Raw genomic sequence first — 26,939 nt, 5'->3', positions numbered from 1 at the left:
ATGTGTTATGACTCTTCATAATTATGTGTTCTTCATAATATTAAGCACTTAATAGGTACTTATGAAAAACTTGTTGGTTCATTTTATCATTTTGAAGAAAAAGAGGAATCCAAGGTCTGAGGTCCCTGCTCTTCTTTCTGAGGGCTCTTCAAACCCTAATTTCAACCAGTTTCTTACATGCCTGTAGTTTGGTTCTAATGCTTGATTTTCCATGCAGTACTTTTGTGTGCCAAGAACCTGTTTTGTTTTTCAATAAGTTGGTTAGATTGATATAAACTCCTTTGCTAGTAATAATCTATTACAGTTATTATTCCTTACCTTGTCTTATGATGCAGTTTTATTGATAAGAACATGAGTTCTGGAGACCAAGAGACCTGCCTTATAAATTATATAAAATATTAATAAAATAATTACAACAAATTATAGTCTTAACTTGCTGTTTCACATAGAATTTAAGTCTTTGTTTCCTCCTCCTTCTTACGCCCCATCTCCTTCTTCCTCTCTCCTTCCATCCTTCTTTCTTTACCGTTGAGGTATGGGGTAGTTATATTATTAAAGCATTTTTTTCAGGCCATTTATGCCAGCTACAATAGATTAAAGAAGAATAATCATAAAAATAAGACATGTGGTAGAATGGCAAGGAATTAATATCCTTATTTGGTGGCTATATTTAGAGGTCCTGGGGTTTTTGCAAGCAAGTATATAAACAAACCAAATCATAATGTGATCTTTCATTAATTCTGTGGTTTGCAATTCATTAAAAATTTTTGGTCTTTTTCAGAGAAAGCTTTTCAACTTTTTTTTTCCTAAGGCCTTTCTGGGAAGTGTTTTAGAGTGGAACCAGAGCAGAGATAGAATTGATCCTAGAGATTATATTAAAGAAAAAAAATTAAACATTTAGAATGAAGTGTGACCAAAAAATATATTAAAAGCAAACAAACTTTGAGTGTGGTCAATAACAAAATAGCCCTATAATGAAAAGTTGAAATGGCCTCTACAATATTAAAAAATGACCAGAAGATGGTATGGTATAAGAGACAATTTAAAGATAACTTTGCAGGAGTTCTCTTATGGTGCAGTGGGTTAAGGATCCAGCATCATCATTGCAGCAAATTGGGTGGATGCTATGGCGTGGGTTCGATCCCTGGCCTGGGAACTTCCACATGCTGTGAGCACAGCCAAAAAAGAAAAGAAAAGAAAGATGACTTTGCAGATTGCAGTTATGAATAATTTTGATAGCTATTCATTCAAAAGCCCAAAATCAACTCATCAAGTATTAAACTTTGTCTATGAGTTAAAAATTGAGATTAACAAAGTCTGGGGAAATAGTTCTTTGTTTAATATTTGGCTCTTCTAGTCAGTGCCATAATTATGTCTCATGCTCATGTAATTTCATATGTGACAGGCACTTGTGTCATTGTGTCTACTCCCATTTTAACAACTTTAGAGGGATTCTATAGGACTTTACTTGCCCATTAAATGTATATAAAAGATATACATCTTATCTCTCTATAAATATAGTTTAAGGTAAATTTGTTTTGAAAGAGAGCAGAAGAGTTTTAGCAGCTTGAAATGTAGAGGTAATTTTAAAAGGACACTAGAAGCTGAAAACAGGTGTTTTAGAAACCAGGAAGAGGTCTATAATTTGATTTAAGAATAACTTGTTTTAGAAAACATGAAATAGGCAAAAGTAGGAAATTGTAGATTATCATTTCTCAACTTTTAGTCTTCTGGGTTTTTTTCTCTTTTTTTTTTTTTTAGGATGTAAGAAATAAAAAAAAAAAAGGAGTTCCCATTGTGGTACAGCAGAAATGAATCCAACTAATAACCATGAGGTTGTGGGTTTGATTCCTGGCCTCACTCAGTGGGTTAAGGATCATTGTTGCCGTGAGCTGTGGTGTAGGTCGCAGACACTGCTCAGATCGTGAGTTGCTGTGGCTGTGGTGTAGGCAGGCAGCTATAGCTCCTATTAGACCCCTAGCCTGGGAACCTCCATATGCCTCAGGTGTGGCCCTAAAAAGCAAAAAAAAAAAAAAAAAAAAAAAAGAATAAAAAAAAAATTAGATGGAGCTTTGGAGAAGATGGAATATTCAGTAAAAATATGGAAAATTAGTTCTTGGAAGAAATTCCCAAAAAAATCCTTAGAATTTGTGGGAACAACTAGATTATATAAAGACTTGAGAGTTAGAGGTTTTATGTTTTCAAATTGGTTTTATTAGGAATTTTGTGTCTCCAGTTTTTTTGTTGTTGTGTTGTTTTGTTTTATTTTTTGTGGGTTTTTGCCTTTTCTAGGGCCACTCCTGCGGCATGTGGAGGTTCCCAGGCCAGGGGTCCAGTTGGAGCTATAGCTGCCAGCCCACGCCAGAGCCATGGCAATGTGGGATCCAAGCCGCGTCTGCAACCTACACCACAGCCCATGGCAACGCCGGATCCTTAACCCACTGAGCACTGCCAGGGATCAAACCCACAACCTCATGTTTCCTAGTCGGATTCGTTAACCACTGAGCCACAACAGGAACTACTGTCTTCAGTTATTTTTATATGTATGATCCCAATTGTGCAATGAATGTGACAATGATCACTTATCTCTTAGAAGAGTGAAAAATATCTAGCACCATTGTTTGTAAGCTCTGAAAAAGATTATCTGCTGGGAAAAAGAAAATCATTATTTTGAATCAAAGAAGATTTTTCAAAGAAATTATTTTTTAATGATTTTTATTTTTTCCATTATAGTTGGTTTACAGTGTTCTGTCGATTTTCTATTGTACGGCAAAGTGACCTAGTCACACATATATATACATTCTTTTTCTTACATAATCCTCCATCATGTTTCATCATGACTAAACAAAGTTTTCCATGCTATACAGCAAGATCTCATTCCTTATCCATTCCAGATGCATCTATTAACCCCAGACTCCCAGTTCATCCCACTCTCTGTCCCTCCCCCTTGGCAATCACAAGTCTGTTCTCCATGTCTATGAGTTTCTTTTCTTTGGAAAGGTTCATTTGTGCCAAATATTAGTCCATACATAAGTGATATCATATGGTATTTGTCTTTCTCTTTCTAACTTCCTTCACTTAGTATGAAAGTCTCTAGTTCCATCCATGTTGCTGCAAATGGCATTATTTTGTTCTTTTTTATGGCTAAGTAGTATTCTCTTGTGTATATATACACCACATCTTCTTAATCCATTCATCTGTTGATGGACAGTTAGGTTGTTTCCATGTCTTGGCTATTGTAAATAGTGCTGCAGTGAACATACTGGTACATGTATCTTTTTCAAGGAAAGTTTTGTCTGGATATATACCCAAGAATGGGATTTCTTGGTCATATGGTAGTTCTGTATTTAATTTTCCGCGGTACCTCCATATTGTTTTCCATAGTGGTTGTACCAATTTACATTCCCTTTTCTCCACATTCTCTCTAGCATGTGTTATCTGTTGCCTTGTTAATGATGGCCATTCTGACAGGTGTGAGATGGTACCTCATAGTAGTTTTGATTTGCATTTCTCTAATAATTAGTGATGTTGAGCATTTTTTTCATGTGCCTGTTGGCCATCTGTATATCTTCTTTGGAGAAATGTCTATTCAGGTCCTTTGCCCATTTCTTATCAATTGGGTTGTTCATTTTTTTTGCTGTTGAGTTGTGTAAGTTGTTTGTATATTTTAGAGAATAAGCCCTTGTCACTTGCATCATTTGAAACTATTTTCTCCCATTCTGTAGGTTGTCTTTTGGGGTTTTTTTCATGGTTTCCTTTGCTGTGGAAAAGCATGTTAGTTTGATTAGGTCCCATTGGTTTATTTTTGCTTATATTTCTTTCTTTTTTTTCTTTTCTTTTTTTTTTTTTTTTGTTTTTTCTAGGGCCACACCCACAGCATATGGAGGTTCCCAGGCTAGGGGTCCAATCAGAGCTATAGCCACCGGCCTACGCCAGAGCCACAGCAACGCAGGATCCGAGCCATGTCTGCGACCTACACCACAGCTCACAGCAACGCTGGATCCTTAACCCACTGAGCAAGGGCAGGGATCGAACCCACAACCTCATGGTTCCTAGTCGGATTCGTTAACACACAATGGGAACTCCCAATTTTTGCTTTTATTTCTGTTGCTTTGTAAGGTTGATATCAGAGAATGTTTTGCCTATGTTCTCTTCTAGGAGTTTGATGGTGTCTTGTCTTACGTTTAAGTCTTTAAGCCATTTTGAGTTTATTTTTGTGCATGGTCAGTGTGTTCCAGTTTCATTGACTTACATATGGCTGTCCAGGTTTCCCAGCACCACTTGCTGAAAAGACTGTCTTTTCCCCCATTTTATATTCTTGCCTCCTTTGTTGAAGATTAATTATTGTAGGTGTCTGCATTAATTTGGGGGTTCTCTGTTCTGTTCCATTGGTCTGTATGTCTGTTTTGCTATCAGTACCACACTGTCTTGATTATTGCAGCTTTGTAAAAGTCTGGGAGAGTTATGCCTCCTGCTTGGTTTTTGTTCCTCAGGATTGCTTTGGCAATTCTGGGTCTTTTATGGTTCCATATAAATTTCTGGATTGTTTGTTCTAGTTCTTTGAAAAATGTCATGGGTAATTTGATAGGGGGAATTGCACTGAATCTGTAGATTGCTTTGGGTAGTATGGCCATATTTATGGTATTAATTTTTCCAACCCAGGAGCATGGAATATCTTTCCATTTTTGAATCCTCTTTAATTTCCTTGATTAATGTTTTATAGTTCTTAGCATATAAGTCTTTCACCTTGGACAGTTTTATTCCTAGGTATTTAATTATTTGGGGTGCAATTTTAAAAGGTATTTTTTTAATTCCTCTTGTAATATTTCATTTTTAGTATACAGAAATGCAGCCAATTTCTGAATGTTAATCTTATATCTTGCTACTTTGCACAATTCATTGACGAGTTTGAGTAGTTTTTGTGTGGAGTCCTTATTAGGATTTTCTATATGTAGTATCATATCGTCTGTATAGAGTGACAATTTTACCTCTTCTCTTCCAATTTGGAGAACTTTGGTTTGTCTGATTGCTGTGGCTTGGACTTTCAATACTTTTTTTTTTGTCTTTTTGTCTTTTTGCCATTTTTTGGGCCGCTCCTGCAGCATATGGAGGTTCCCAGGCTAGGGGTCCAATCAGAGCTGTAGCCACTGGCCTACACCAGAGCCAGAGCAACGCGGGATCCCAGCTGAGTCTGCAACCTACACCACAGCTCAAGGCAATGCCGGATCGTTATTAACCCATTGAGCAAGGCCAGGGATCAAACCTGCAACCTCATGGTTCCTAGTCGGCTTCGTTAACCACTGCGCCGTGACGGGAACTCCTGAACTTCCAATGCTGCATTGAATAAAAGTGGTGAGAGTGGGCATCCTTGTCTTGTTCCGGATTTTAGCAGGAAGGCTTTCAGCTTTTCTTCATTGAGTATTATATTTGCTGTGGGTTTGTCACAAATGGCTTTTGTTATGTTAAGGTATGTTCCCTCCATACCCACTTTGGTTAAGAGTTTTTGTCATGAATGGATGTTGGACTTTGTCAAATGCTTTTTCTGCATCTACTGAGATAATCATGTGGTTTTTGACTTTTGTTAATGTGGTATATGACGTTGATTGATTTGCATGTGTTGAACCATCCTTGTGAACCTGTAATGAATCCCACTTGGTTGTGGTGTATGATCTTTTTTATATGGTGTTGGATTCAGTTGGCTGAAATTTTGCTGAGAATGATTTTTCTAAGAAATTATAATTCAGATATTCTTCTCTCTTTACCACAGAGAATATTCTGCCTGCTCCAGTGGTCTCCTATCTCTTTGTATGTTTTATCTATATTGTACTCCTAGCTAAGTGGTAGCTAATTGCTCTTAATTTTTGAGAGTTTAAAAACAACTTGCTATTGGAGTTCCCACTGTGGCGTGGTGGGTTAAGGATCTGGCATTGTCTCTGTTGTGGCTTGGATTCGATCCCTGGCCCTGGAACTTGCATATGCTGCAGATGCAGCTGAAAAAGGAAGAAAAATAAAACCTCCCTATCACTACTCATCGCGAGATCTGAGCTGTGTCTGTGACCTACACCACAGGTCATGGCAACACCAGATCCTTTACCCACTGAGCGAGTCCTCATGGATCCTACTCGGGTTTGTTAACCGCCTAGCCACGACAGGAACTCTGGCGTCTGACTTTTATATGCTAATTCTGTTACCAATTGCCAAGAACAAGTTTTTATTCAGAAGAATAGTAACAGTTAATTGAGTTTGTGTAATAATTTTAAGATGGAGATCACAAGTCCATCCATTCAGCCATCTCCTTAACTGTAGGTAGGACTGCTTCGTGATGTAGTTGCAGTGTTTAACCAAAGGAAAAAAAAAGAAGATGGACAAGATTTTAAAACTCTCTTTTTTAGAAGTTAGATCAAAGCAGGTACATTTTTGATGGCCTCATGTGCAAAAAAAAAAAAAGTATGTGCTTTCTGATTTTGCCCCCTAATACCTGTTGATACACACACATTTATACATGTTTTTTCATCTGACTTAAAGGTGTGATTTTTTTTTTTTTTTTGAGATGGCTAACTGTACTCAGGAAGCATTGTATTAATGCCATAAATAAGAAGCTATTTTTGGAGTTCCCGTCGTGGCGAAGTGGTTAACGAATCCGACTAGGAACCATGAGGTTGTGGGTTCGGTCCCTGGCCTTGCTCAGTGGGTTAACGATCTGGCGTTGCTGTGAGCTGTGGTATAGGTTGCAGACGCAGCTCAGATCCCGAGTTGCTCTGGCTCTGGCATAGGCTGGCGGCTACAGCTCCGATTCGACCCCCAGCCTGAGAACTTCCATATGCCGCGGGAGCGGCCCAAAGAAATAGCAAAAAGACAAAAAAAAAAAAAAGCTATTTTAAAAATTTATAATGTGATTATTTCAGAGAGTAGTTTACAATGGCTTAGAAACAAATTAGGTACTCAGAAATTGAAATCTTAGTCTTATTTGTCACATGTTCTATTCATCTGAGTCAACCAGCTATTATAGTCTAAGTAAAAAATGTCACCAGATTCACTTCATCCTCACCACTCAGCATTGACCTCCTGCCTGTAACATACTTGATACAAAAGCATAATCACTACCCCTTGATGTTCCGTCCCATGACTATAATATGCTAGGGAAGAAGAGAACAAGTCAAATGTGGTTCACAGTATCTTTTAAGAAACTGTAGTTCCCTTGAGTAAGTGCTAGTGAACCATCTATGGAACTCTTCCCTTTTCTTTCTTTTTTAAAAAATTTTTATTATAGTTGATTTACAATGTTCTGTCAGTTTCTGTTGCACAGCAAAGTGACCCAGTTATCTATCTATCTATATATATATATATATATATATATATACACATTCTCTCTCTTATCTTTCATCATGTTCCATCACAAGTGATTGAATATAGTTCCCAGTGCTATACAGCAGGATCTCATTGCTTATCCACTCTAAATGCAATAGTTTGTATCTTAGACTCCCAGTCCATCCCACTCCTCCCCCCTGGCAACCACAGATCTGTTCTCCATGTCCATGAGTTTCTTTTCTGTAGATAGGTTCATTTGTGTAATATATTAGATTCCAGATATAAGTGATATCATATGGTATTTGTCTTTCTCTTTCTGACTTACTTCACTTAGTATGAGAATCTCTAGCTATATCTGTGTTTCTGCGAATGACATTATTTTACTCTTTTTATGGCTGAGTAGTATTCTGTTGTGTGTATGTACATCTTCTTCACCCTTTCATCTGTCATTGGACATTTCGGTTATTTCCATGTCTTGACTCTTGTGAATAGTACTGCTGTGAACATAGGGATGCCTTTATCTTTTTAAATTATCGTTCTGTCTGGATGTATTCCTAGGAGTGGGGTTGTTGGATCATATGGTAGTTCTATTTTTAGTTTTTTAAGGACCCTCCATATTGTTTCCCATAGTGGTTACACCAGCTTATATTCCCACCAGTAGTGTAAGTGAACCCTGTTGACTTTGAATGAGAATTAAAATGATTGGAAACAGTGAACTGTGTTGCAAAGTACATATCACTGTTAAGGTTGTACAAAACATATGGTAACTGACATTGTGCTTAATGACCACACTTTTTTCCTGAAAATTTATTCATTTTTTTTCCAACAAATATATTTGCATGTGTTTTGTGTGAGGTGCTTAACATTGGAGATAGAATGAAGAACAGAACATCCTGGGTCCTCATGTAGCTTACATTCTTATGGTTAGAAAGGAACAAAAAACAAGCAGATAATCACAGTAATTTCAGGTGGTGATAAGTGCTATTTTTGAAATAAACAGGAGTTCCCATTGTGGCTCAGTGGAAACGAATCCGACTAGTATCTATGAGGATGCAGGTTCGATCCCTGGCCTCTCTCAGTGCATCAGGGTTCTGGCATTGCCATGAGCTGTGGTGTAGCTCATAGACGTGGCTTGGATCCTGTGTTGTTATGGCTGTGGTGTAGACCAGCACCTGTAGCTCCAGTTCAGCCACTAGCCTGGGAACTTCCATATGCCACGGGTGTGGCCCTAAAAAGCAAAAAACGAAACAAATAAAAAAACCCCAAAAAAGTGAATTTAATGTATCAGTGTGAAACATTACTGTAAAAGTCTTACTGACCTTCTAGTATGTCTGGAAGGTCAGTAACAAGCTTCGGGAGAATGGAAATGAGATAAAGTTGACAGAACACCGACCTTGTAAGCCATTGTAAAACATTGGTATTTTGACTTAAAAGCAGTTTTAAGATTAGTGTATTAATGTACATGAATTTGAGCTTTTAAATAACGCATATTCCCCCGGTCAGACTTTTTAAACTTTACAGCTAACAAGAAATGTACTAAATTTTAGTATTTCAAATTTTTAAATGTTGCTTCTTTTCTAACTCATAATTTTCTTTCACTTAGAATCATCTTATTGTGAAGGTTCCCCCATATCATGACCAACATATAACTTTGCCAGTATCAGTGGGAATATATGTAGTGACCAATGCTGGAAGATCTCATGATGTTCAGCCATTCACTTACACTCCAGACCCAGGTATGTCAAAATAAAAAGTTCTGAACCAAAAAAAAATATTAACTTCTAGTTGTTTGGATGAATATGAAGAAGACCAGCCAACTTAAAAGTTGTGTGCTAAGGTGAATTGATACTAATATTTTTTGGAGATGGCATTATTTCCTATGAAGATAGTCACCAAACACTGCTTGTACTATTATGTTAAGAGAATAATTTCTGGTAGTTCCCGTCATGGTGCAGCAGAAATGAATCTGACTAGGAACCATGAGATTTCGGGTTCAATCCCTGGCCTCACTCAGGGTTAAGGATTCGGCGTTGCCATAAGCTGTGGTGTAGGTCGCAGACACAGCTCAGATCTGATGTTGCCATGGCTGTGGTGTAGGCCGGCAGCTATAGGTCCAATTAGACCCCTAGCCTGAGAACTTCCATATGCCTTGGGTGTGGCCCTAAAAAGCAAAAAAGAGAGAGAGAGAGAAAGTAATTTCTGCCTTATGCTCTGATAATGAAAGAAATGCTTTGAAGTTAGGCTCTCCAGAGTTACCATGTAGGTTTTTCCTTAGTGAGAATTATCATTCATTGAGTACCTCTTATGTGCTGAAAGATGAAAGTAACAACTTTGGGAAACTGCTAATAGTTTTTAGTCTGGCTAGTTTATAGGATGCATTTTGGGAAAAATGAGGGATGAACTTGGAGTGATAGGTGATAATATCATAAATAGAGTTTATGTGCCAGTAACATTTTCTAATTTGTGTAATCAAAAATATCAAAGACTTCTGGTAAATAAATATTTTAAATTAATTTTAAGCATTTAGGTAAAACATGTGCTTTAGAAACCAGAGCAATTGCTTAAAAAATTAAAAAGATCTCTGAGTAAGAAGTATCTAGTAAATGTTTTGCCTACATTCATATAGTTACCTAAAGAAGAGAAGCCTTCTCCTGGCAGAAGTAGGGAGAACATTTTGGATGTGGAAATTCTTCAGATGTTTTATTGACCCCAGGCTTGGTTTCAGCCATGCTTACCATTGGTTTACTCCATTCCTATTTCAGGCATGCTTTAGAATTAGCAGTTCTTCCTTATATCCTAAGTTTATTGGTATATTATTGCCAAATGATTCAGGCTTCATTGAGGTACAGAGTGAAAATGGTGGCAAGGAAAGAAAGCCCTGGCAACAAAAGATGGAAATAGTAACTAAGAGTTATGATTAATCTTGATGATTCTTTCTATCACTTAATGTTATCTACTCCCTTTTTCTTTTTTTCTTTTTTTATTTTTATTTATTTATTTATTTTTGTCTTTTGTCTTTTTTGTTGTTGTTGTTATTTCTTGGGCCGCTCCCTCGGCATATGGAGGTTCCCAGGCTAGGGGTTGAATCGGAGCTGTAGCCACCGGCCTACACCAGAGCCACAGCAACGCGGGACCCGAGCCACGTCTGCAACCTACACCACAGCTCACGGCAATGCCGGATCGTTAACCCACTGAGCAAGGGCAGGGACCGAACGCGCAACCTCATGGTTCCTAGTCGGATTCGTTAACCACTGCGCCATGACGGGAACTCCCCTTTTTCTTTTTTTAAATCATGACTGGGGTTCCCATGTGGCTCAGCAGGTTAAGGATCCAGTGTTATCACTACTCACTACTGTGGCAAGGGTTCAGTCACTGGCCTGGGAATTTCCACATGCCACCAGTGTGGCCAAAAAGAAAAAGGGAAAAAAAAAAAGAATAATCATAATGTTATAGATTTGGGGGGTTCTTTGGGTTTTTTTTGTTTGTTTGTTTTGGTCTTTTTGCCTTTTCTAGAGCCACTCCTGCGGCATATGGAGGTTCCCAGGCTAGGGGTCTAATCGGAGCTGTAGCCGCTGGCCTTTACCACAGCCACAGCAACTAGGGATCCGAGCCGCATCTGTGACCCACACCACAGCTCACGGCAACGCCGGATCCTTAACCCATGGAGCAAGGCCAGGGATTGAACCGGCAACTTCGTGGTTCCTAGTCAGATTCGTTAACCACTGCGCCACCACAGGAACTCCAAGATTTTGTATTTTTATCACATTTTTTTAATTTAGCTCTTTGACTATTTCTGAATCATTTATGTAGGTGAATAGTTAATTTTTTTTCATGCTAGTGAGCTACAGTTATTTGGTAAATTTTTAAAAATCTCATATCAATCTTCTACTCATCTAATATCATCATTGTGTGTACTGTCAGAAGAAAAATTTTTTAATGTTAGAAGAAAAAATGTTTTAAAGTTGCAGTTGCTTTTATTTTGTTTTTGTTTTTGTTTTTTTTTTTAAAGGAGCATTATGCTTCTCCCTACCCAGAGATTGGTGTATTTTACAGTGTAGCCTGGTATTTATAAAAACTCATCTTAACCTAGAATTTCTGCTAAACAAATAATTTAATAATGCTTTGTGAGAAAATAGTCTAATTAAATAATTAAGATACACATCTTGTTAGGATAAGTTTAAATAAATACATTAATTTTGTGTTTGTTTTAATAGCAGCAGCTGCTGCTTTGAATATAAATGTGAAGAAGGAAATATCTAGTCCGGCAAGACCTTGCTCTTTTGAAGAGGCCATGAAAGGTACCAAGTTGATTCTTCTCAACAACTGTAAATTAGTGATGCTATGTATTTTCTCTAGCAAACCTTGCTATTTTATTTTCTCTTGTGTACTTGAAACATGAGCAGAATATCTTTCATATTATAAAATAAATACTTATTCAGCTTTACTGAATGCAGAGACTTGCTTCCCAACTTGGTATTTCCCTTCATTCACCACATAAACAACTTTTTTTTCCCCCCGTCTTTTCTAGGGCCACGCCTGAGGCATATGGAGGTCCCAGGCTAGGGGTCTAATCGGATCTGTAGCCGCCGGCCAACACCACAGCCACTGCAACGTGGGATGCAAGCCACGTCTATGACCTACACCACAGCTCATGGCAACGCCAGATCCTTAACTCACTGAGTGAGGCCAGGGATCAAATCTACAACCTTATGGTTCCTAGTTGGATTTTTAACCACTGAGCCACGATGGGAACTCCCCAACTTTCTTTTTAACATATGTTGGAGAGGAAGAGTTTTTTAATTTTGTTTTTCATTCCTTAATATTAAAAATCTTTTAAAAATTTATAAAGTACAATCATGTATGTAAAATAGTCTATAAAACTTCTTGCTGCCAATAAGAGTAGTAGTTGACAATGAGGCTAAAGAGACCAAAATAGGAATGACTGGCATTGAAAAAAGTTGTTTTAGGAGTTCCTGTCATGGCTTAGTGGTTAAGGAATCTGACTAGCATCCATGAGGATGCAGGTTCCTGTTGTGGCTTAGTGGTTAAGGAATCTGACTAGCATCCATGAGGATGCAGGTTCCATCCCTGGCCTTGCTCAGTGGGTTAAGGATCCAGCATTGCTGTGAGCCGTGGTGTCAGAGTTGCAACGCAGCTCGAATCCTATGTTGTTATGCCTGTGGTGTAGGCCAGCAGCTGCAGCTCCAATTTGACTCTCCTAGCCTAGGAACCCTCCATACGCTGCGGTTGCGGCCCCAAAAAGCAAAAAAAAAAAAAAAAGTTGTTTTAGGTTTTTTCATTATCATTCATTTTTCTGACATCATTATTTCTAAATAGTAAAGGTATCCTCAGGGTCTCATCATAGGTAGAGTATTCTTTTCTTAGTAGATTTATAGTACAACTGTAATACTCCATTAGGATCCTTTTTGCCATTATGTATGGCCATTGATTTATTCCTGTAATTCTAGCTTTTACTTTTATTTTTTCTGCCATGAAATTAATGAGTTAAATTTTAAAATTTTAAATATTTACATTTTTAAGGGGCATAAAATATTTAATACATTTTATCAGATGCAGTAGGTTTTTTCCCAATTGTCAGTAGTAAAATTCAGCATTCATATATATAACACGTTCAGTATAGCTTGCCATTATAATTTCTGACCATGAATACTTCCATAATAGATTAATGAGGAATTATGCACTAGTAAGTAAACTGCCAAGATCATCTGATTTAATAACTACAGGACAGTTTACAAATCTGTGCTGTGGATAACTGTAGCTAATGTTTATTGAACATATATTAAATATGAGGCAGCATACATACTCTTTACCAGCGTTATCTCATTTAATCTGCCAAACTGGTAGGTAATTTATGATTCTCATTTCACAGATCAGGACATTAAGGTTCCAGAGAGGTTAAATAATACCCCAGAAGTCAACTTAGCTAGGATTTTAAAAGAATAGATCAAGCTTTAGTGTGTAAGGTAACATCTAAGCAATAATAATATTTATTAGGTGAACCATAGTTAATCATTTATTAAAGAAAGTAAAGGACATTTGTGGTTTATCCTTTACCAACTTTGATGCATTCATGCTCTTTCTCCAAAAATTCTTTGATGCTCCTTTCATAGATTATCAGGCTGGAAGGACACTAATCTGATCCAGTGTGAAATTTCTCATACAAGATGACAAACTGAAGGTTAAAAGGTTTTTAGCACTGTGTTTAATTTTGGTAATAAAATGATTTACTCATTTGATCAAAATCTTATAAGCCTAAGAACTGGGTAAGAAACACACATATACATATAATTCTTTTCCTCAATTCACACCTTCTTATTTTGACAATTTTGTGAACTAAAATCATATAATTTTATGAAGATATAAAATTAAGTTGAATGTTAAACTACCTTATCAGTTCAGATTTTTCACTTGTCATTTTTAAATACAGTATCATTTAATTGGAGATTACCAATCAATTTTAAAAAACAGTAGCTTTCAACTAGAAATTTCCCTTGACAAATGATGTATTTTTGTGATTCTTTGAAATCGAAGTTTTAGTATAACACTCAGGTGCCATCTGAGAGATTTAATTAGGTATACTTTAATGATGAGGACTGAGCAACATAAATGACTCTCTCATTCCCTGGAGAGGGTTTGCAAGGGCAGGTAGAGAGTAAGGAGGATAACTGCATAGTTACTTGAGATATTAAGGCTACTGCTAAAGTGTGGATTCATGTTCAGTTTTACCCAGCTGTGTGTATATCCTTAACATAAAAGTAAGAGAAATTAAATGAAAAGATCAAGTGTATAGTGTAAACAGCTTCTTGGGAATATTTATAGAAAGCTCTCTCTCTCTCTCTCTCTCTATATATATATATATATGTATATACACACACACACACACATATATATGTACATATATACACACAGGAAAATACGAGTGAAAATTTTACATAAATCAAAGACTATGTGATGAAGATTTAGAACCCAGGGATAAAGTATTGATGTACAGTCTCTCAGTTTCACCTTTGTAAGGAGTGGTTAATTGGACGATTGTAAAAAAATAGCTGCAAGCATATATTTTTCTTTGCAGCCATGTGAAAGGGTTTAGGAGCTTGAAGGAGTCAGAGATAATATAGTTCAGTCTCATTTTACAGATTAATAAACCAAAGTTCAGAGTAGTTAAAAGATTTCTAAGCTGTATTCTATAGTACATCATGGCCATGTTAAGCACTGTAATTCAGGGCACCTTGAAAGGGTCCTGATGCATATCACTTGATAATTAAAATGCTCAAACTTCTTGATTTTTGACTCATAGTCTCAGGCTCTCACCAGGAGTCCTCAAGCCACTGCTACTTAAAAAAAGAGGGAGGGGAGTTCCCATTGTGGGTCAGCAGGTTAAGAACCCAGCATAGTGTCTGTGAGGATGCAGCTTCAATCTCTGGCCCTGCTCAGTGGGCTAAGGATCTGGCATAGATTGTGGATGTGGCTCGGATCCAGTGTTGCCATGGCTGTGGCGTAGGCCTGTAGCTGCAGCTGTAGCTCTCATTCCACCCCTAGCCTGGGAACTTCCATTTGCCACAGATGTGGCTGTACAAAGAAAAAGAGTAGAAAAAATAAAGAGGGAGAGCACATTTTGATTCACCAGTTTTTATCTCATGCTGCCATCATAGCATCAAAAAAGAGATTTAAATCCATGAATAATGTGACAGCACATATTAGCGTGAAGGAGTTAATTTCAGTGGTTTTAAACTTTTCTTTCTTTCTTTCTTTCTTTTTCTTTTTTTTTTTTTTTTTTTGGTGTGTGTGTGCAGCAATGAAAACTACTGGATGTAACTTAGATAAGGTGATGCTTCCTAATGCTCTGATCACTCCACTCATATCAAGCAGTATGATTAAGAGTGAAGATGTTACTCCAATGGAAGTAACAGCAGAGAAAAGATCTTCCCCTATTTTTAAGGTGAGCTATATTGATTAGTGCTTCACAACCTCAAATATAAAAAGTGCTGTATTTTGAGTAGTTTGATTTCTTTCTCCATCTTTATACTTTTTACTTTTCCTATTTGTTTCTCTTCAGATGCACTTGATGATGACGTTTGCTTTGCAGAATGATTGATTTCTTTTTCATTTCTTTTTTCTTTTTAGTGCCACATCTGCAGCATATGGAAGTTCCCAGGCCGAGGTGTCGAATTGGAGCTGGAGCTGCTGGCCTATGCCATAGCCACAGCACTACAGGTTCTGAGCCACATCTGCGATCTACACCATAGCTCATGGCAACACCGGATCCTTATCCCACTGAACGAGGCCAGGGACTGAATCTGCGTCTGCAGAGTGAATGATTTTATACTCAAATAAAACAGCCAGCAAAGCAACTTCCAATATACATTTTTGCCAAGGGAAGAATTAATATGTTAGCTAGACCTTTGCGATGTGCGATATTAATGAAAGTACTAGTTTAGCATTTTCAGAATTAGAAACATTTAATTTCCTTTTCTCCTCCAGACCTTTCCTGTAACTCCTTTTCCCTTTTTCCCTTGCCACCCACCCCCATAATGTTACCAGTGATCTATAAATGGAGATATTTTTAAATTTGCTATTATTCATAAACCATAGAATTAATAGTTTTACTGTCCTGAGCATATCAGTAGCTAATTATTCTTCCCTTCCTATTTATTTATTTATTTATTTTCCCTTCCTTATTTGACTATCTCTGCTTCTAATACTTTAAAATCAGGATTGTAGTAAAACATCATGTTATCACTGTGAATCATAGTCTTATACCAATTTTCCAAATAATCATACAGAGTGGAAAATTGGTCCTGTATTATGTTTTAATAGTAATAATAATTTTTCAAGTATCAGGTGAGCTCATTTAATATTTATATATACATGTTATTTGGTCATTTTTATTTTTTAGGCTGCAAAAACAGTTGGATCAACTCAACAAACATTAGACAATATCTCTAACATAGCAGGAAATGGGTCTTTTTCATCATCATCATCTTCTCACTTGCCTTCTGAAAATGAAAAGCAGCAACAGATTCAGCCCAAGACATACAACCCAGAGACCCTGACGACTATCCAAACACAGGATATTTCACAGCCCGGTACCTTTCCAGCAGTTTCTGCTTCTAGTCAGCTGCCCACTGGTGATGCACTACTGCAGCAGGCTACACAGTTTCAGACAAGAGAAACTCCGTCTAGAGAGGTATTGCAGTCAGATGGTTCAGTGGTTAATTTGACACACCTGGCTGAGGCATCACAGCAACAGCAGCAGTCACCACTACAAGAACAAGCACAGACTTTACAGCAGCAAATTTCATCAAATATTTTCCCGTCACCAAATAGTGTGAGTCAGCTACAGAATACGATTCAACAGTTGCAGGCAGGAAGTTTTACAGGCAGTACTGCCAGTGGCAGCAATGGAAATGTTGACTTGGTCCAACAGGTTTTAGAGGCACAGCAACAGTTATCTTCAGTTTTATTTTCTGCTCCAGATAGTAATGAGAATGTTCAAGAACAGCTTAGTGCAGACATTTTTCAACAAGTCAGTCAAATTCAAAATAGCGTAAGCCCTGGAATGTTTTCCTCAACAGAGCCAGCAGTCCATACCAGACCAGATAATTTAATAGCTGGAAGAGCTGAAAGTGTTCACCCACAGACTGAAAATGCGTTATCTAATCAACAGCAGCAACAACAGCAGCAGCAAGTGATGGAATCATCAGCTGCAATGGTGATGGAGATGCAACAGAGTATCTGCCAGGCAGCTGCCCAGATTCAGTCAGAGCTATTTCCTTCAACTGGCTCAGCAAATGGAAACCTTCAGCAGTCCCCAGTTTACCAGCAGACTTCCCACATGATGAGTGCATTATCTACCAATGAGGACATGCAAATGCAATGTGAATTGTTTTCTTCTCCTCCTGCAGTTTCTGGAAATGAAACTGCTACTACTACCACACAGCAGGTTGCAACCCCTGGCACTACCATGTTTCAGACATCAAGTTCAGGAGATGGAGAAGAAACTGGAGCACAAGCAAAACAGATTCAGAACAGTGTCTTTCAGACTATGGTCCAGATGCAACATAGTGGCGACAGTCAACCTCAAGTTAACCTTTTTTCATCTACCAAAAGTATAATGAATGTTCAGAACAGTGGTACTCAGCAGCAAGGTAATGGTTTATTCCAGCAAGGCAATGAGATGATGTCACTCCAATCAGGGAATTTTTTGCAGCAGTCTTCTCATTCACAGGCTCAACTTTTTCATCCTCAGAATCCTATTGCTGATGCTCAGAACCTTTCCCAGGAAACTCAAGGTTCTATTTTCCATAATCCAAATCCTATTGTCCGCAGTCAGACTTCTACAACCTCCTCTGAACAAATGCAGCCTCCAATGTTTCACTCTCAAAGTACCATGGCTGTGCTACAGGGCTCTTCTGTTCCTCAAGACCAGCAGTCAGCGAACATATTTCTTTCCCAGAGTCCAATGAATAATCTTCAAACTAACACAGTTGCCCAAGAGGAACAGATTTCATTTTTTGCAGCTCAGAATTCAATTTCTCCACTTCAGTCAACATCAAACACTGAGCAACAGGCTGCCTTCCAACAGCAGGCTCCAATATCACACATCCAGACCCCTATGCTTTCCCAAGAACAGGCACAACCCTCCCAGCAAGGTCTGTTTCAGCCTCAGGTTTCCCTGGGCTCCCTTCCTCCTAACCCAATACCTCAAAATCAACAAGGAACAATCTTCCAGTCACAGCACTCAATGGTTGCCATCCAGAGTAACTCTCCATCCCAGGAGCAGCAGCAGCAGCAACAACAGCAGCAACAGCAGCAACAGCAACAGCAACAGCAGAGCATTTTATTCAGCAACCAGAATACCATGGCTACAATGGCATCTCAAAAGCAACCACCACCAAACATGATATTCAATCCAAGTCAAAATCCAATGGCTAATCAGGAGCAGCAGAACCAGTCAATTTTTCATCAACAAAATAATATAGCCCAAATGAATCAAGAACAACAGCCCATGCAATTTCAGAATCAGCCCACAGTTTCCTCACTTCAGAACCCAGGTCCTGCCCAGTCCGAATCATCACAGACATCCTTGTTCCATAGCTCTCCTCAGATTCAGTTGGTCCAAGGGTCACCCAGTTCTCAAGAGCAGCAAGTAACTCTCTTCCTTTCTCCAGCATCCATGTCTGCATTGCAGAACAGTATAAACCAACAAGACATGCAACAGTCTCCTCTTTATTCCTCTCAGAACAACATACCTGGAATCCAAGGAGCCACATCTTCACCTCAGCCACAGGCTACTTTATTTCACAACACTACAGGAGGTACAATGAACCAGCTACAGAATTCTCCTGGCTCTTCTCAACAGACTTCAGGAATGTTCTTATTTGGCATTCAAAATAGTAAGAAACACTTTCTAATTTCTTATTTCCTAAATGTCTTTGGTTGAAATGGTCACATTATTATTACTACTAGAAGGAAGCAAAACATAGATTATACTTATACCAAATTAAGTTCAAGTCCCAGCTATACCACTTATGGACTAAGACCTTAGACAGGTTATTTGACTTAAATGAGCCTCACTTTCCACATCTAGAGTGGTGGTTATATTATACACTTGATAAAGATATTAGGAGGGTTAATGTAATGTCTATATGTGTGTGTTTATATATATACATGTATGTATATAAATATGTGTATATGTATATATATGTATGTATATAAATGTTTGCCATTTTAATCTATAAACTTGAAAATGAAGTAAGAATGACAGAAAATATCTCAGCCAATTGAAGTAGGTAGTTTCGAAGGAGATAGAAACCCATCTTCAATGTTTATATACCTAGAAAATTATATAGAACTTATGATACCTAAGCATTTTTTTTGTTTGTTTTTGTAAAGGCCATACCTGCTACATATGGAGGTTCCCAGGCTAGGGGTCAAATCGGAGGCGTAGCCACTGGCTTACACCACAGCCACAACAGTGCCACATCTGAGCCACATCTATGACCTATACCACAGCTCACCTCAATGCTGGATCCTTAACCCACTGAGCAAGGGCCAGGGATCGAACCTGCTTCTTCATGGATACTAGTCAGATTCGTTTCCACTGAGCCACGATGAGAACTCTGATAACTAAACAATATTGTATTTGTATACTGCTGAGAGAAATCTTAGGATTAATTCCAGTACTAGTCAATGAAAACCTTTTTGGAGGCTTCAGGTCCCTTACTGCTCTTAGCTCTGTACTGAATGATACACTAATTATTTCTCCCAGCAACTAATAAATATCTTATGAATCTTAACAGAAAGTAACTAATCAGGCAGTTTCTCTATTTGAAATGTCTCTGCAGATTGCAATCCACTTTTAACTTCTGGACCAGCTACATTACCAGATCAGTTAATGGCCATAAGTCAGCCAGGCCAACCACAAAATGAGAACCAGCCACCTGTCACAACACTTCTTTCTCAGCAAATGCCGGAGAATTCTCCGCTGACATCCTCTCTAAACACCAACCAGAACATTGAAAAGATTGATTTGCTTGTTTCATTGCAAAACCAAGGGAACAACCTGACTGGCTCCTTTTAACTGGATATGTAAGTATTGCATTTTAGTTTTTTGTTTTTTGTTTTTTTCCTTTGTCTTTTTAGGGCTCCACCCTAGGCATATGGAGGCTAGGGGTCCAATTGGCGCTAAAGCTGCCAGCCACAGCCACAGCCACAGCAACTTGGGATCCAAGCTGCGTCTGCCACCTACACCATAGCTCACAGCAGCGCTGGATCCTTAACCCACTGAGTGAAGCCAGCGTTCAAACCCACGTCCTCATGGATACTAGTTGTTAACCACTGAGCTACAACGGGAGCTCCATTTTAGCTTCTTTCTTGCTGAAAAGCATCAATAAATTGTATTATTCTTAGCAGATTCAAGTAATGACACCGTTTAGACTCTGATCTTTTAAAATGTGGCTTTCTTACAAGACAGTATTTTTTTTAACCCCAAATCAGTTACTCTGAAAAATAGCTTAAGGTTGCATTGTTAGTAATACAGGGCATTCCCTCTAGCTCTAAGCTTCTTTGCCTTGGAATGATAGACCATCTGATGAATGTACTATATATTAGAGATAATTATGTCTTTTATTTTTCCCTTTCTCAAGAAATAGTCTAAAAAGCCTGACAGTATAAATATGATAAAGTATCATGTATAGCACTGTAATATACTTTGGTATCATTCAGGGTGACAGGAAGTTTATAAATGCTTTCCCTCCCTAGTGAGTTACATTAAACTTCTTCTTTTTTTAGAAATTCCATGAAGAAATCCTGATTTCAAGATATCCTGAGATCTTGTGATTCCATGAGGATTATCGAACTGTTACTTTAAAAACAAAACAAAATATGAAAAACTGTGACTGAGTAAATGGATAGATTTTACTCTGACTGCAAAAGAGCACACCTGTGCTGCCTATTGCAGTCTACCATTATTAACATCTTTTTATTTTATATTCCTAATAACAGTGATGACTGAGAAACTATTTGAGTTTCCAGCTGAAAGAATTAATTGTTACTATTTTCCTAGGCACTATTTCTTTAAAAGAACAGTTTAAATTGATAAGCTGGACCACTCAGTTATTATTGCTATTAGAAAAGAATTCATGTTGTCATGTTTACTTTTGTTCTTCATTCATATTTTCTTTCCTGCCTTGTTTTAGTCAAGTAGTGGTTTTTGAAAAAGGAAAGTTCAAGTAATAACTAAGGCTGTGACTTTTTAGTATAAAAAACACAGCCATTGGCCAAAGTGATGAAGGAATCTTTTTTCAGTTTTTATGGAAAAACTGAAGGAGTAACATTCTGACAAGTAAGCTGTATTAAGAGCTCTACACAGATAAGAGGCTTCTTTATCACAGACAACACACTTACAAACTGGGAACAGCTGGAATGCTATTGATGTTATTTTTCAGAGAATTATTACTTCTCTGTATTTCTGGTGAGGGTTTTAGCCATAACTGTGCATAGAAAAATAATTATCTTGCTCTATAAAAATGAAGGGGGTAATGTATGGTAAATTATGTTCTGATATCCTCCTACAGTCATTAAAACTGACAGAGTAATTTGCTTTGTTATCCCAGGCTTGGACTGGTATTCCCTTTTTATAGTCATCTGTTATTCTCTCCCTCTTCTTCTTTATTTTAAACAATTAATATACTAATAGGTTTGTGACCCTCTAGTAACTAATTGAAAAGGCCACTTTGATCTGGGGTAACCCAGCAACTCCTGCAGCACAAGCGGCCGGGGGAGGAGGGGGTGCCCTTTCAGGAATAAGGAGAGCTGACTGCTGAGAAACAAGAAAAACAATGCATTTTTTTTTCCCATGAACGGTGCTGTTCTGAAGTCTTCAAATTTTTCCCTCTGTTAGGAAGCAGTGTAAATTTTAATTTAAAAAAAAAAAAAAAAGGAAAAACTAGCCCACTGGATCCTTGGGGCAGAGCCTCCTTGCCTGCCCGCTTGCATCTCTCACAAGCATCCTATCCTAATAAATCTATTTCTTGCCTATCCAAAAAAAAAAAAAACTAAAATGTTTTGAAATATCACTTCTCCCTAAGCTGCAGTGAGTGTAATTCACCTGTCACCTCAGTGCTTTACAGTTTGAAGTGGTCACTTACCTGATGGTTCCCACAAGCCTTAGGCTTTACAGGGTCATATCATTGACTTAAAATGAAGAATTAAATTGTGTTACATCTATAGAAAGCAAAATAACACACTCCAGAATTTGCCGTTGTAGCATTAGTTATACAGTTTTGGGTGTTCTCACCACCCATGGGATGCCTGCTTCTCACTACAACCTGTTGTCTGGACACATGCTTATGTCTTGTTCTCCTTTTGGCATGTAGAAAGCTGTTAATACAGTTTAAGGCCAAATTGTGTGTGGCTTCTATATGTAGATAAGATGTTTTGGCATTCTTGTCCATTTCATTTATTTTTAAGTGTATAAAAAATAGCCTGTTAATTGTTTGTTGAAGGCTACTTTTCTGTTTTTTATTTTTATTTTTTCTATCCTATACATTTAGTTGAATTTTGTGGAAGTGTGGTGTTGGTTTTGTTTATATGGTCAGATTTTTTTCCCCCTTTTTGTGATGGTCTTCCTTGTTTCTTTGAATGTACTCTAATTTGTTTTTTCTCTTTGTTCTCATATATTCTTCCCTCCACCTCCAAACCTTTCTTTCTTTCTCTCTCTGATTGAGAGGCATTGAATTATGTTTTCAGTAGTACAGGCTTCTTGCCGATATGAAGGGAACTTTTCAGAAAGAGACCTACTCTGGGTCATTTAATTTTGAATACAGTTTTCAATCGTTCAAGTTTTGGATGGTTTATATCTAATGTGTGTTTCATTTTTTTGGAAAGCTATATTTTGTATTTAGGAAATGGTATACTATTTTGCTATTTGTACTGAGTGAGTACATTGGCATAAATATAGAAATTTATATATATACATATATATAAACTATTCTTTTTTTGCCACACATTTTGTGGTAAATTTGTGAGTTTGTCTGATGTTCTACCACATCGTGGCGTCTGATATCAGTGAGGGGGGGTTTGTTATGTCTTTATTGAGTATTTAAGTATCTTTTGAAATAAATGACCTGTTCATCTGTGGCCATTCCATCAGGCAGTTCCTTGATGTGATTAGTGGGCTAAAGGCAGCTTACTTTGTGTTCGCTGGATCTTTCACTCAGCAAAATGTTAGAGTAAGGAAACCCATTTAGGCAGTTGTGTCAAATGGTGTTTCACAAGAATGAGCCATTCAGTCTTTGCTCACTATATATTTAATATTTTATTATTGTTATTGCTATTATTAATTGGCTTTCTGTATTCTATGCCTTTTATTTATAAAGACACTAAAAAAACCATGTTTGTAATTTTAATAACATTTTCCCCATCTTGTAAGATCCAGAGCTACTTTATAAATTCTCTAAACCAAAAGCATTTTCCTCCCCACCCCATCAGGAAAAATTACCCAATATAGTTCAGGTTATGAGAAGGACCAGCCACACAATCCAGTGCTTCAGTTTTAAAATTTAAAACTTTCACTACAGAGGGTCGACTGAGGTCAGAAAGCTTCTCCACTGGTATAAAAATAAGAAGTAGAAATAAAATGTTGTAAGTTTATTTCTGAGTTTTCTGAATTTTTTTCCCAAGAGATTTTGCAGGAGACTCAGAAAGCCTGTTTGTTCATCAAGTTCCAGCTAGACGTTAACACTGCTTTACAGATGAAGTGGTGGCAACAAGACTGGCTTGTGTGCTGACTTCTGTTCTGTTGTTTAGCAAGAGGTTTATCACTGTAAGATGCTGATTGCCAATGCCAAGTCACCAGGGACCAATTTTCTGTTTTATAATATCTAAGTTTAGAACAGAACATGCAACCTGAACTGTAGTGGTTTGATTGGATGGAGGCAAAAAAAAACAATTTTTATTTTCGTAAATTTTGTGGTTATTTATACAAGGGCTGTGCTGAGATACCGTATTCTTATTCAACACTGATGGATTTTTTTTTTTAATCATTGTTAAATGTTCCTCACCCCAAAAGGTCAATGTTAAGTACAGCATTCAAAATATGCTATTTGGTTACAGAAAGTATTCATCTTCTTACTGAAGAGTTAGTTAGCTCAGTAGTCAGTGGTTGATAGTTGTGCTAATGCAGTTTCCACATTACTGTTAACAAGTTATAGCTATATACAGGAAAGACTCCATGAGCCGGCCGAGGCCTTGAAAACAACATATTAAATTTACTTATGGCAGATGGACCTAAATAAACCATGAACCACATTTTATTCCTTTATATTTTTGCATTCGATTGTTCTTGGTTTTAGCAGCTCACATGCTTGGAGCTTATCTGTGTGTCTCTTTTAAGTGTGTGTGCACACACATGCGTGTGGTTTATTGCTTATTGTCATTCCATTAATGATCTGTACCAATAGGGAGAAGATAATTAGAATTAATATTCTGCTTCCGAGCTTTATCATGTTACCTTTGTGATTAGAGTATGATGTTGTTACTTAACCGACGCAAATCTGTTTTCGCCAGTCTCTCTAGAACAAGGTTTTAAAGGGCTTTGTTTATTATAGAAGCAGTCTTAATAAGGGACCTTCCTTTCTTTTTTTGTAATATTGTTTATGCGATAGTTGGGAATTTCATTATAGTCCTTTTCTTGCCCATTAGAACATCAGTTAATCTGCCCAGGGAAAATTGTGTCAAAGGAAATAAGAAAGAAGTTTTATCTGAGTCCCCCTACAACTAAGATAATTCCTTTTGACCATTTAAGCCATTATAAATGCTTGTCTTGGAAAAGTGATGTCTGTTTAGAAGCATCAACAATTACAGACCAGGAGTTCCCGTTGTGGTGCAGCGGAAACGAATCTGACTAGGAACCATGAGGTTTTGAGTTTGATCCCTGGCCTCACTCAGTGGGTTAAGGATCTGGTGTTGCCGTGAGCTGTGGTGTAGGTTGCAGACGTGGCTCGGATCTGGCATTGCTGTGGCTATGGTGTAGGCCTGTGGCTACAGCTCCGATTAGACCCCTAGCCTGAGAACCTCCATATGCTTCAGGTGAGGCCCTAAAAAGACAAAAAAAGACAAAAGACAAAAAACAAAAACTATAGACCAGAATTAAGTGCTTTAACAATCCAAGTCTCAAATTCAACATGGTTTATAAATATTCACTCCAAGTAACTTGAGAATTCATCTTTCTGGTGAAAATTTCTTTTCTGATATCTTTCTAGTTGATTTTTTTCTAATTAATTGAAAACTATATGAGACCTATTAGCTTTACTCTGCCTCATGACCACTGACTTCATCTCTAACCAAGACAGCCCATTATATCTGCAAGCCTTTAGTTATATGGAGGGACTTTTAATGAAAGAGAAACTGTAGTTCACCAGCTTTGTTAGAAAAATAACTCAGAATATACAGCCTAGCAAGTGAGTTAGTAGAATCTCGTAAAACATATTAAAAAGAGGTTTTTTTCTGTATTTGGGTCACTAGACCAAGTCATGAGGATAATGTTCATAATGTAGTGAATATCAGAATAATACTTAGAATATCACTTCTGAATTGTCTCAGTACTCTAATTTTTTAATCCCCGTTTATTTTATGTCATTCTAGCCTCATTAATGAAATGCTATTTTTACTCCACTATCTCTTTCAGGAAGTTTTTAAAAATTATTTTGTGTCTAGATTAAATGCTTATGGAAAAGTGCCTTTTTACCATGATAATGTTCCTTTCTTAGAATTTTATTTTTCACTGTTGCCAAAAACACAGAGACAAGTGACTTTAATCGTCCCAACTTTCATTTTTTCTATTTAGTCATTCTTGTCTCCATTTCATGATTACCATAGAAAACAACTTCCTAACTTCCTAACTCCCTTTGACATAAGAGGAACAGAAAAGACACATAACTAGGGAATTCCCGTTGTGGCGAAGCAGAAGCAAATCCAACTAGGAACCATGAGGTTGCAGGTTCGATCCCTGGCCTCACTCAGTGGGTTAAGGATCCACCCGTGAGCTGGGGTGTAGGTCGAAAACGTAGCTCGGATCCTGCGTTGCTGTAGCTGTGGTGTAGGCTGGTAGCTGTAGCTCCGATTCAACCCCTAGCCTGGGAACCTCCATGTGCCACAGGTGCAGCCCTAAAAAGACCAAAAAAAAAAAAAGATACATAAGAATTGTTTCTTTGAAGGAGGATAAGTAAAAGATCACAGAATTATACTGTTTAAGCTTTATATAAATTAGTTAAATTTGTCTTCATCTTGACCAAGTAATAATAGGCAATGAATGCTAATGAAAATTTTACTTAAGGTGAGACTCTGTGTACACAAATGTGTATAGTTAAATTTCACAAAGGAAGTGTTTGAAGTGCCTTCTCTGATGTTAATTATAAGATGGATGAAAATAAAGTCATTAACACGTAGTTTAAGTAAAGCTTGGTCATGTCAATTTTCCTAACTACACAGAGTCAAATAATTCATTATAGTATACTTGTCCATCAGAACCCTAGTAATCTACCTATGAAAAATAGTGTCAAAGGAAATGGAAGTTTTATCTGAGTCCCTCCAGAACTAAAATAATTTCTTGCACTAGATACAGTTGGATTGAGTATCCTTCTGTTTTTGGTTAATTTTGCCTATGTTCCAGCTCCTTACCAAAGTGATGATGCCTAAAGAAAGGGTCATCAGCAGCAGGTCAGGCAGGGTAGTAGTAGTTTAGAGATAGAACTGCTTCTTTCCCCGTGTATTTCTCTGACTGTTAGTAGCACTAATGACTGCAAATCTTTATGCAATATTCTTAATACCCTAAGGATATTATGCACTTTAATCATTCCAAAGAAGTCAAGAATGCTGTATAGTGATGATTCCTTCTTGATGAATACATCTTAGCTGTTTAGGATATTTACATCCCTTTTTATTTTGGATAGCCAATTCAGTGTAAGTGTTGTGCAGATATTTTCTAAAATGACTGTAGAATAGGACTTAAGACTTTGAAATGTAACTGATTATAAGGGGAAATGATTACACTTTGGAAAGTCATTTTAGAAATGTTAAAATGTTCAGCTTTCTAATCTGTGTTTGAG

General features: G+C 37.4%; 1 protein-coding gene across 7 annotated transcripts in view; it reads left to right on the top strand.

The window, feature by feature from the left end:
• Window positions 1-21,944, top strand: part of NFAT5 (nuclear factor of activated T cells 5) — a 120,456-nt gene extending 98,512 nt beyond the window's left edge. For 4 of the 7 annotated variants that reach the window (XM_047793806.1, XM_047793808.1, XM_047793811.1 and 1 more), the window contains 6 exons: window positions 8,912-9,044; window positions 11,523-11,606; window positions 15,123-15,268; window positions 16,226-18,725; window positions 19,677-19,920; window positions 20,623-21,944. In XM_047793806.1, the coding sequence (XP_047649762.1) occupies window positions 8,912-9,044; window positions 11,523-11,606; window positions 15,123-15,268; window positions 16,226-18,725; window positions 19,677-19,912 (3,099 nt within the window). In that variant the 3' untranslated portion in view covers window positions 19,913-19,920; window positions 20,623-21,944. The remainder of the gene's footprint in view (window positions 1-8,911; window positions 9,045-11,522; window positions 11,607-15,122; window positions 15,269-16,225; window positions 18,726-19,676; window positions 19,921-20,622) is intronic. The other 3 variants (XM_047793807.1, XM_047793809.1, XM_047793810.1) reach the window with 2 other exon arrangements.
• The last annotated feature ends 4,995 nt before the right edge of the window (window positions 21,945-26,939 follow it).

Source organism: Phacochoerus africanus, chromosome 8, assembly GCF_016906955.1.
Source record: "Phacochoerus africanus isolate WHEZ1 chromosome 8, ROS_Pafr_v1, whole genome shotgun sequence".
Taxonomy (NCBI): Eukaryota; Metazoa; Chordata; class Mammalia; order Artiodactyla; family Suidae; genus Phacochoerus; species Phacochoerus africanus.
Note: the sequence above shows the minus strand (reverse complement) of the source record. Positions and strands in the feature narration are given on the sequence as shown.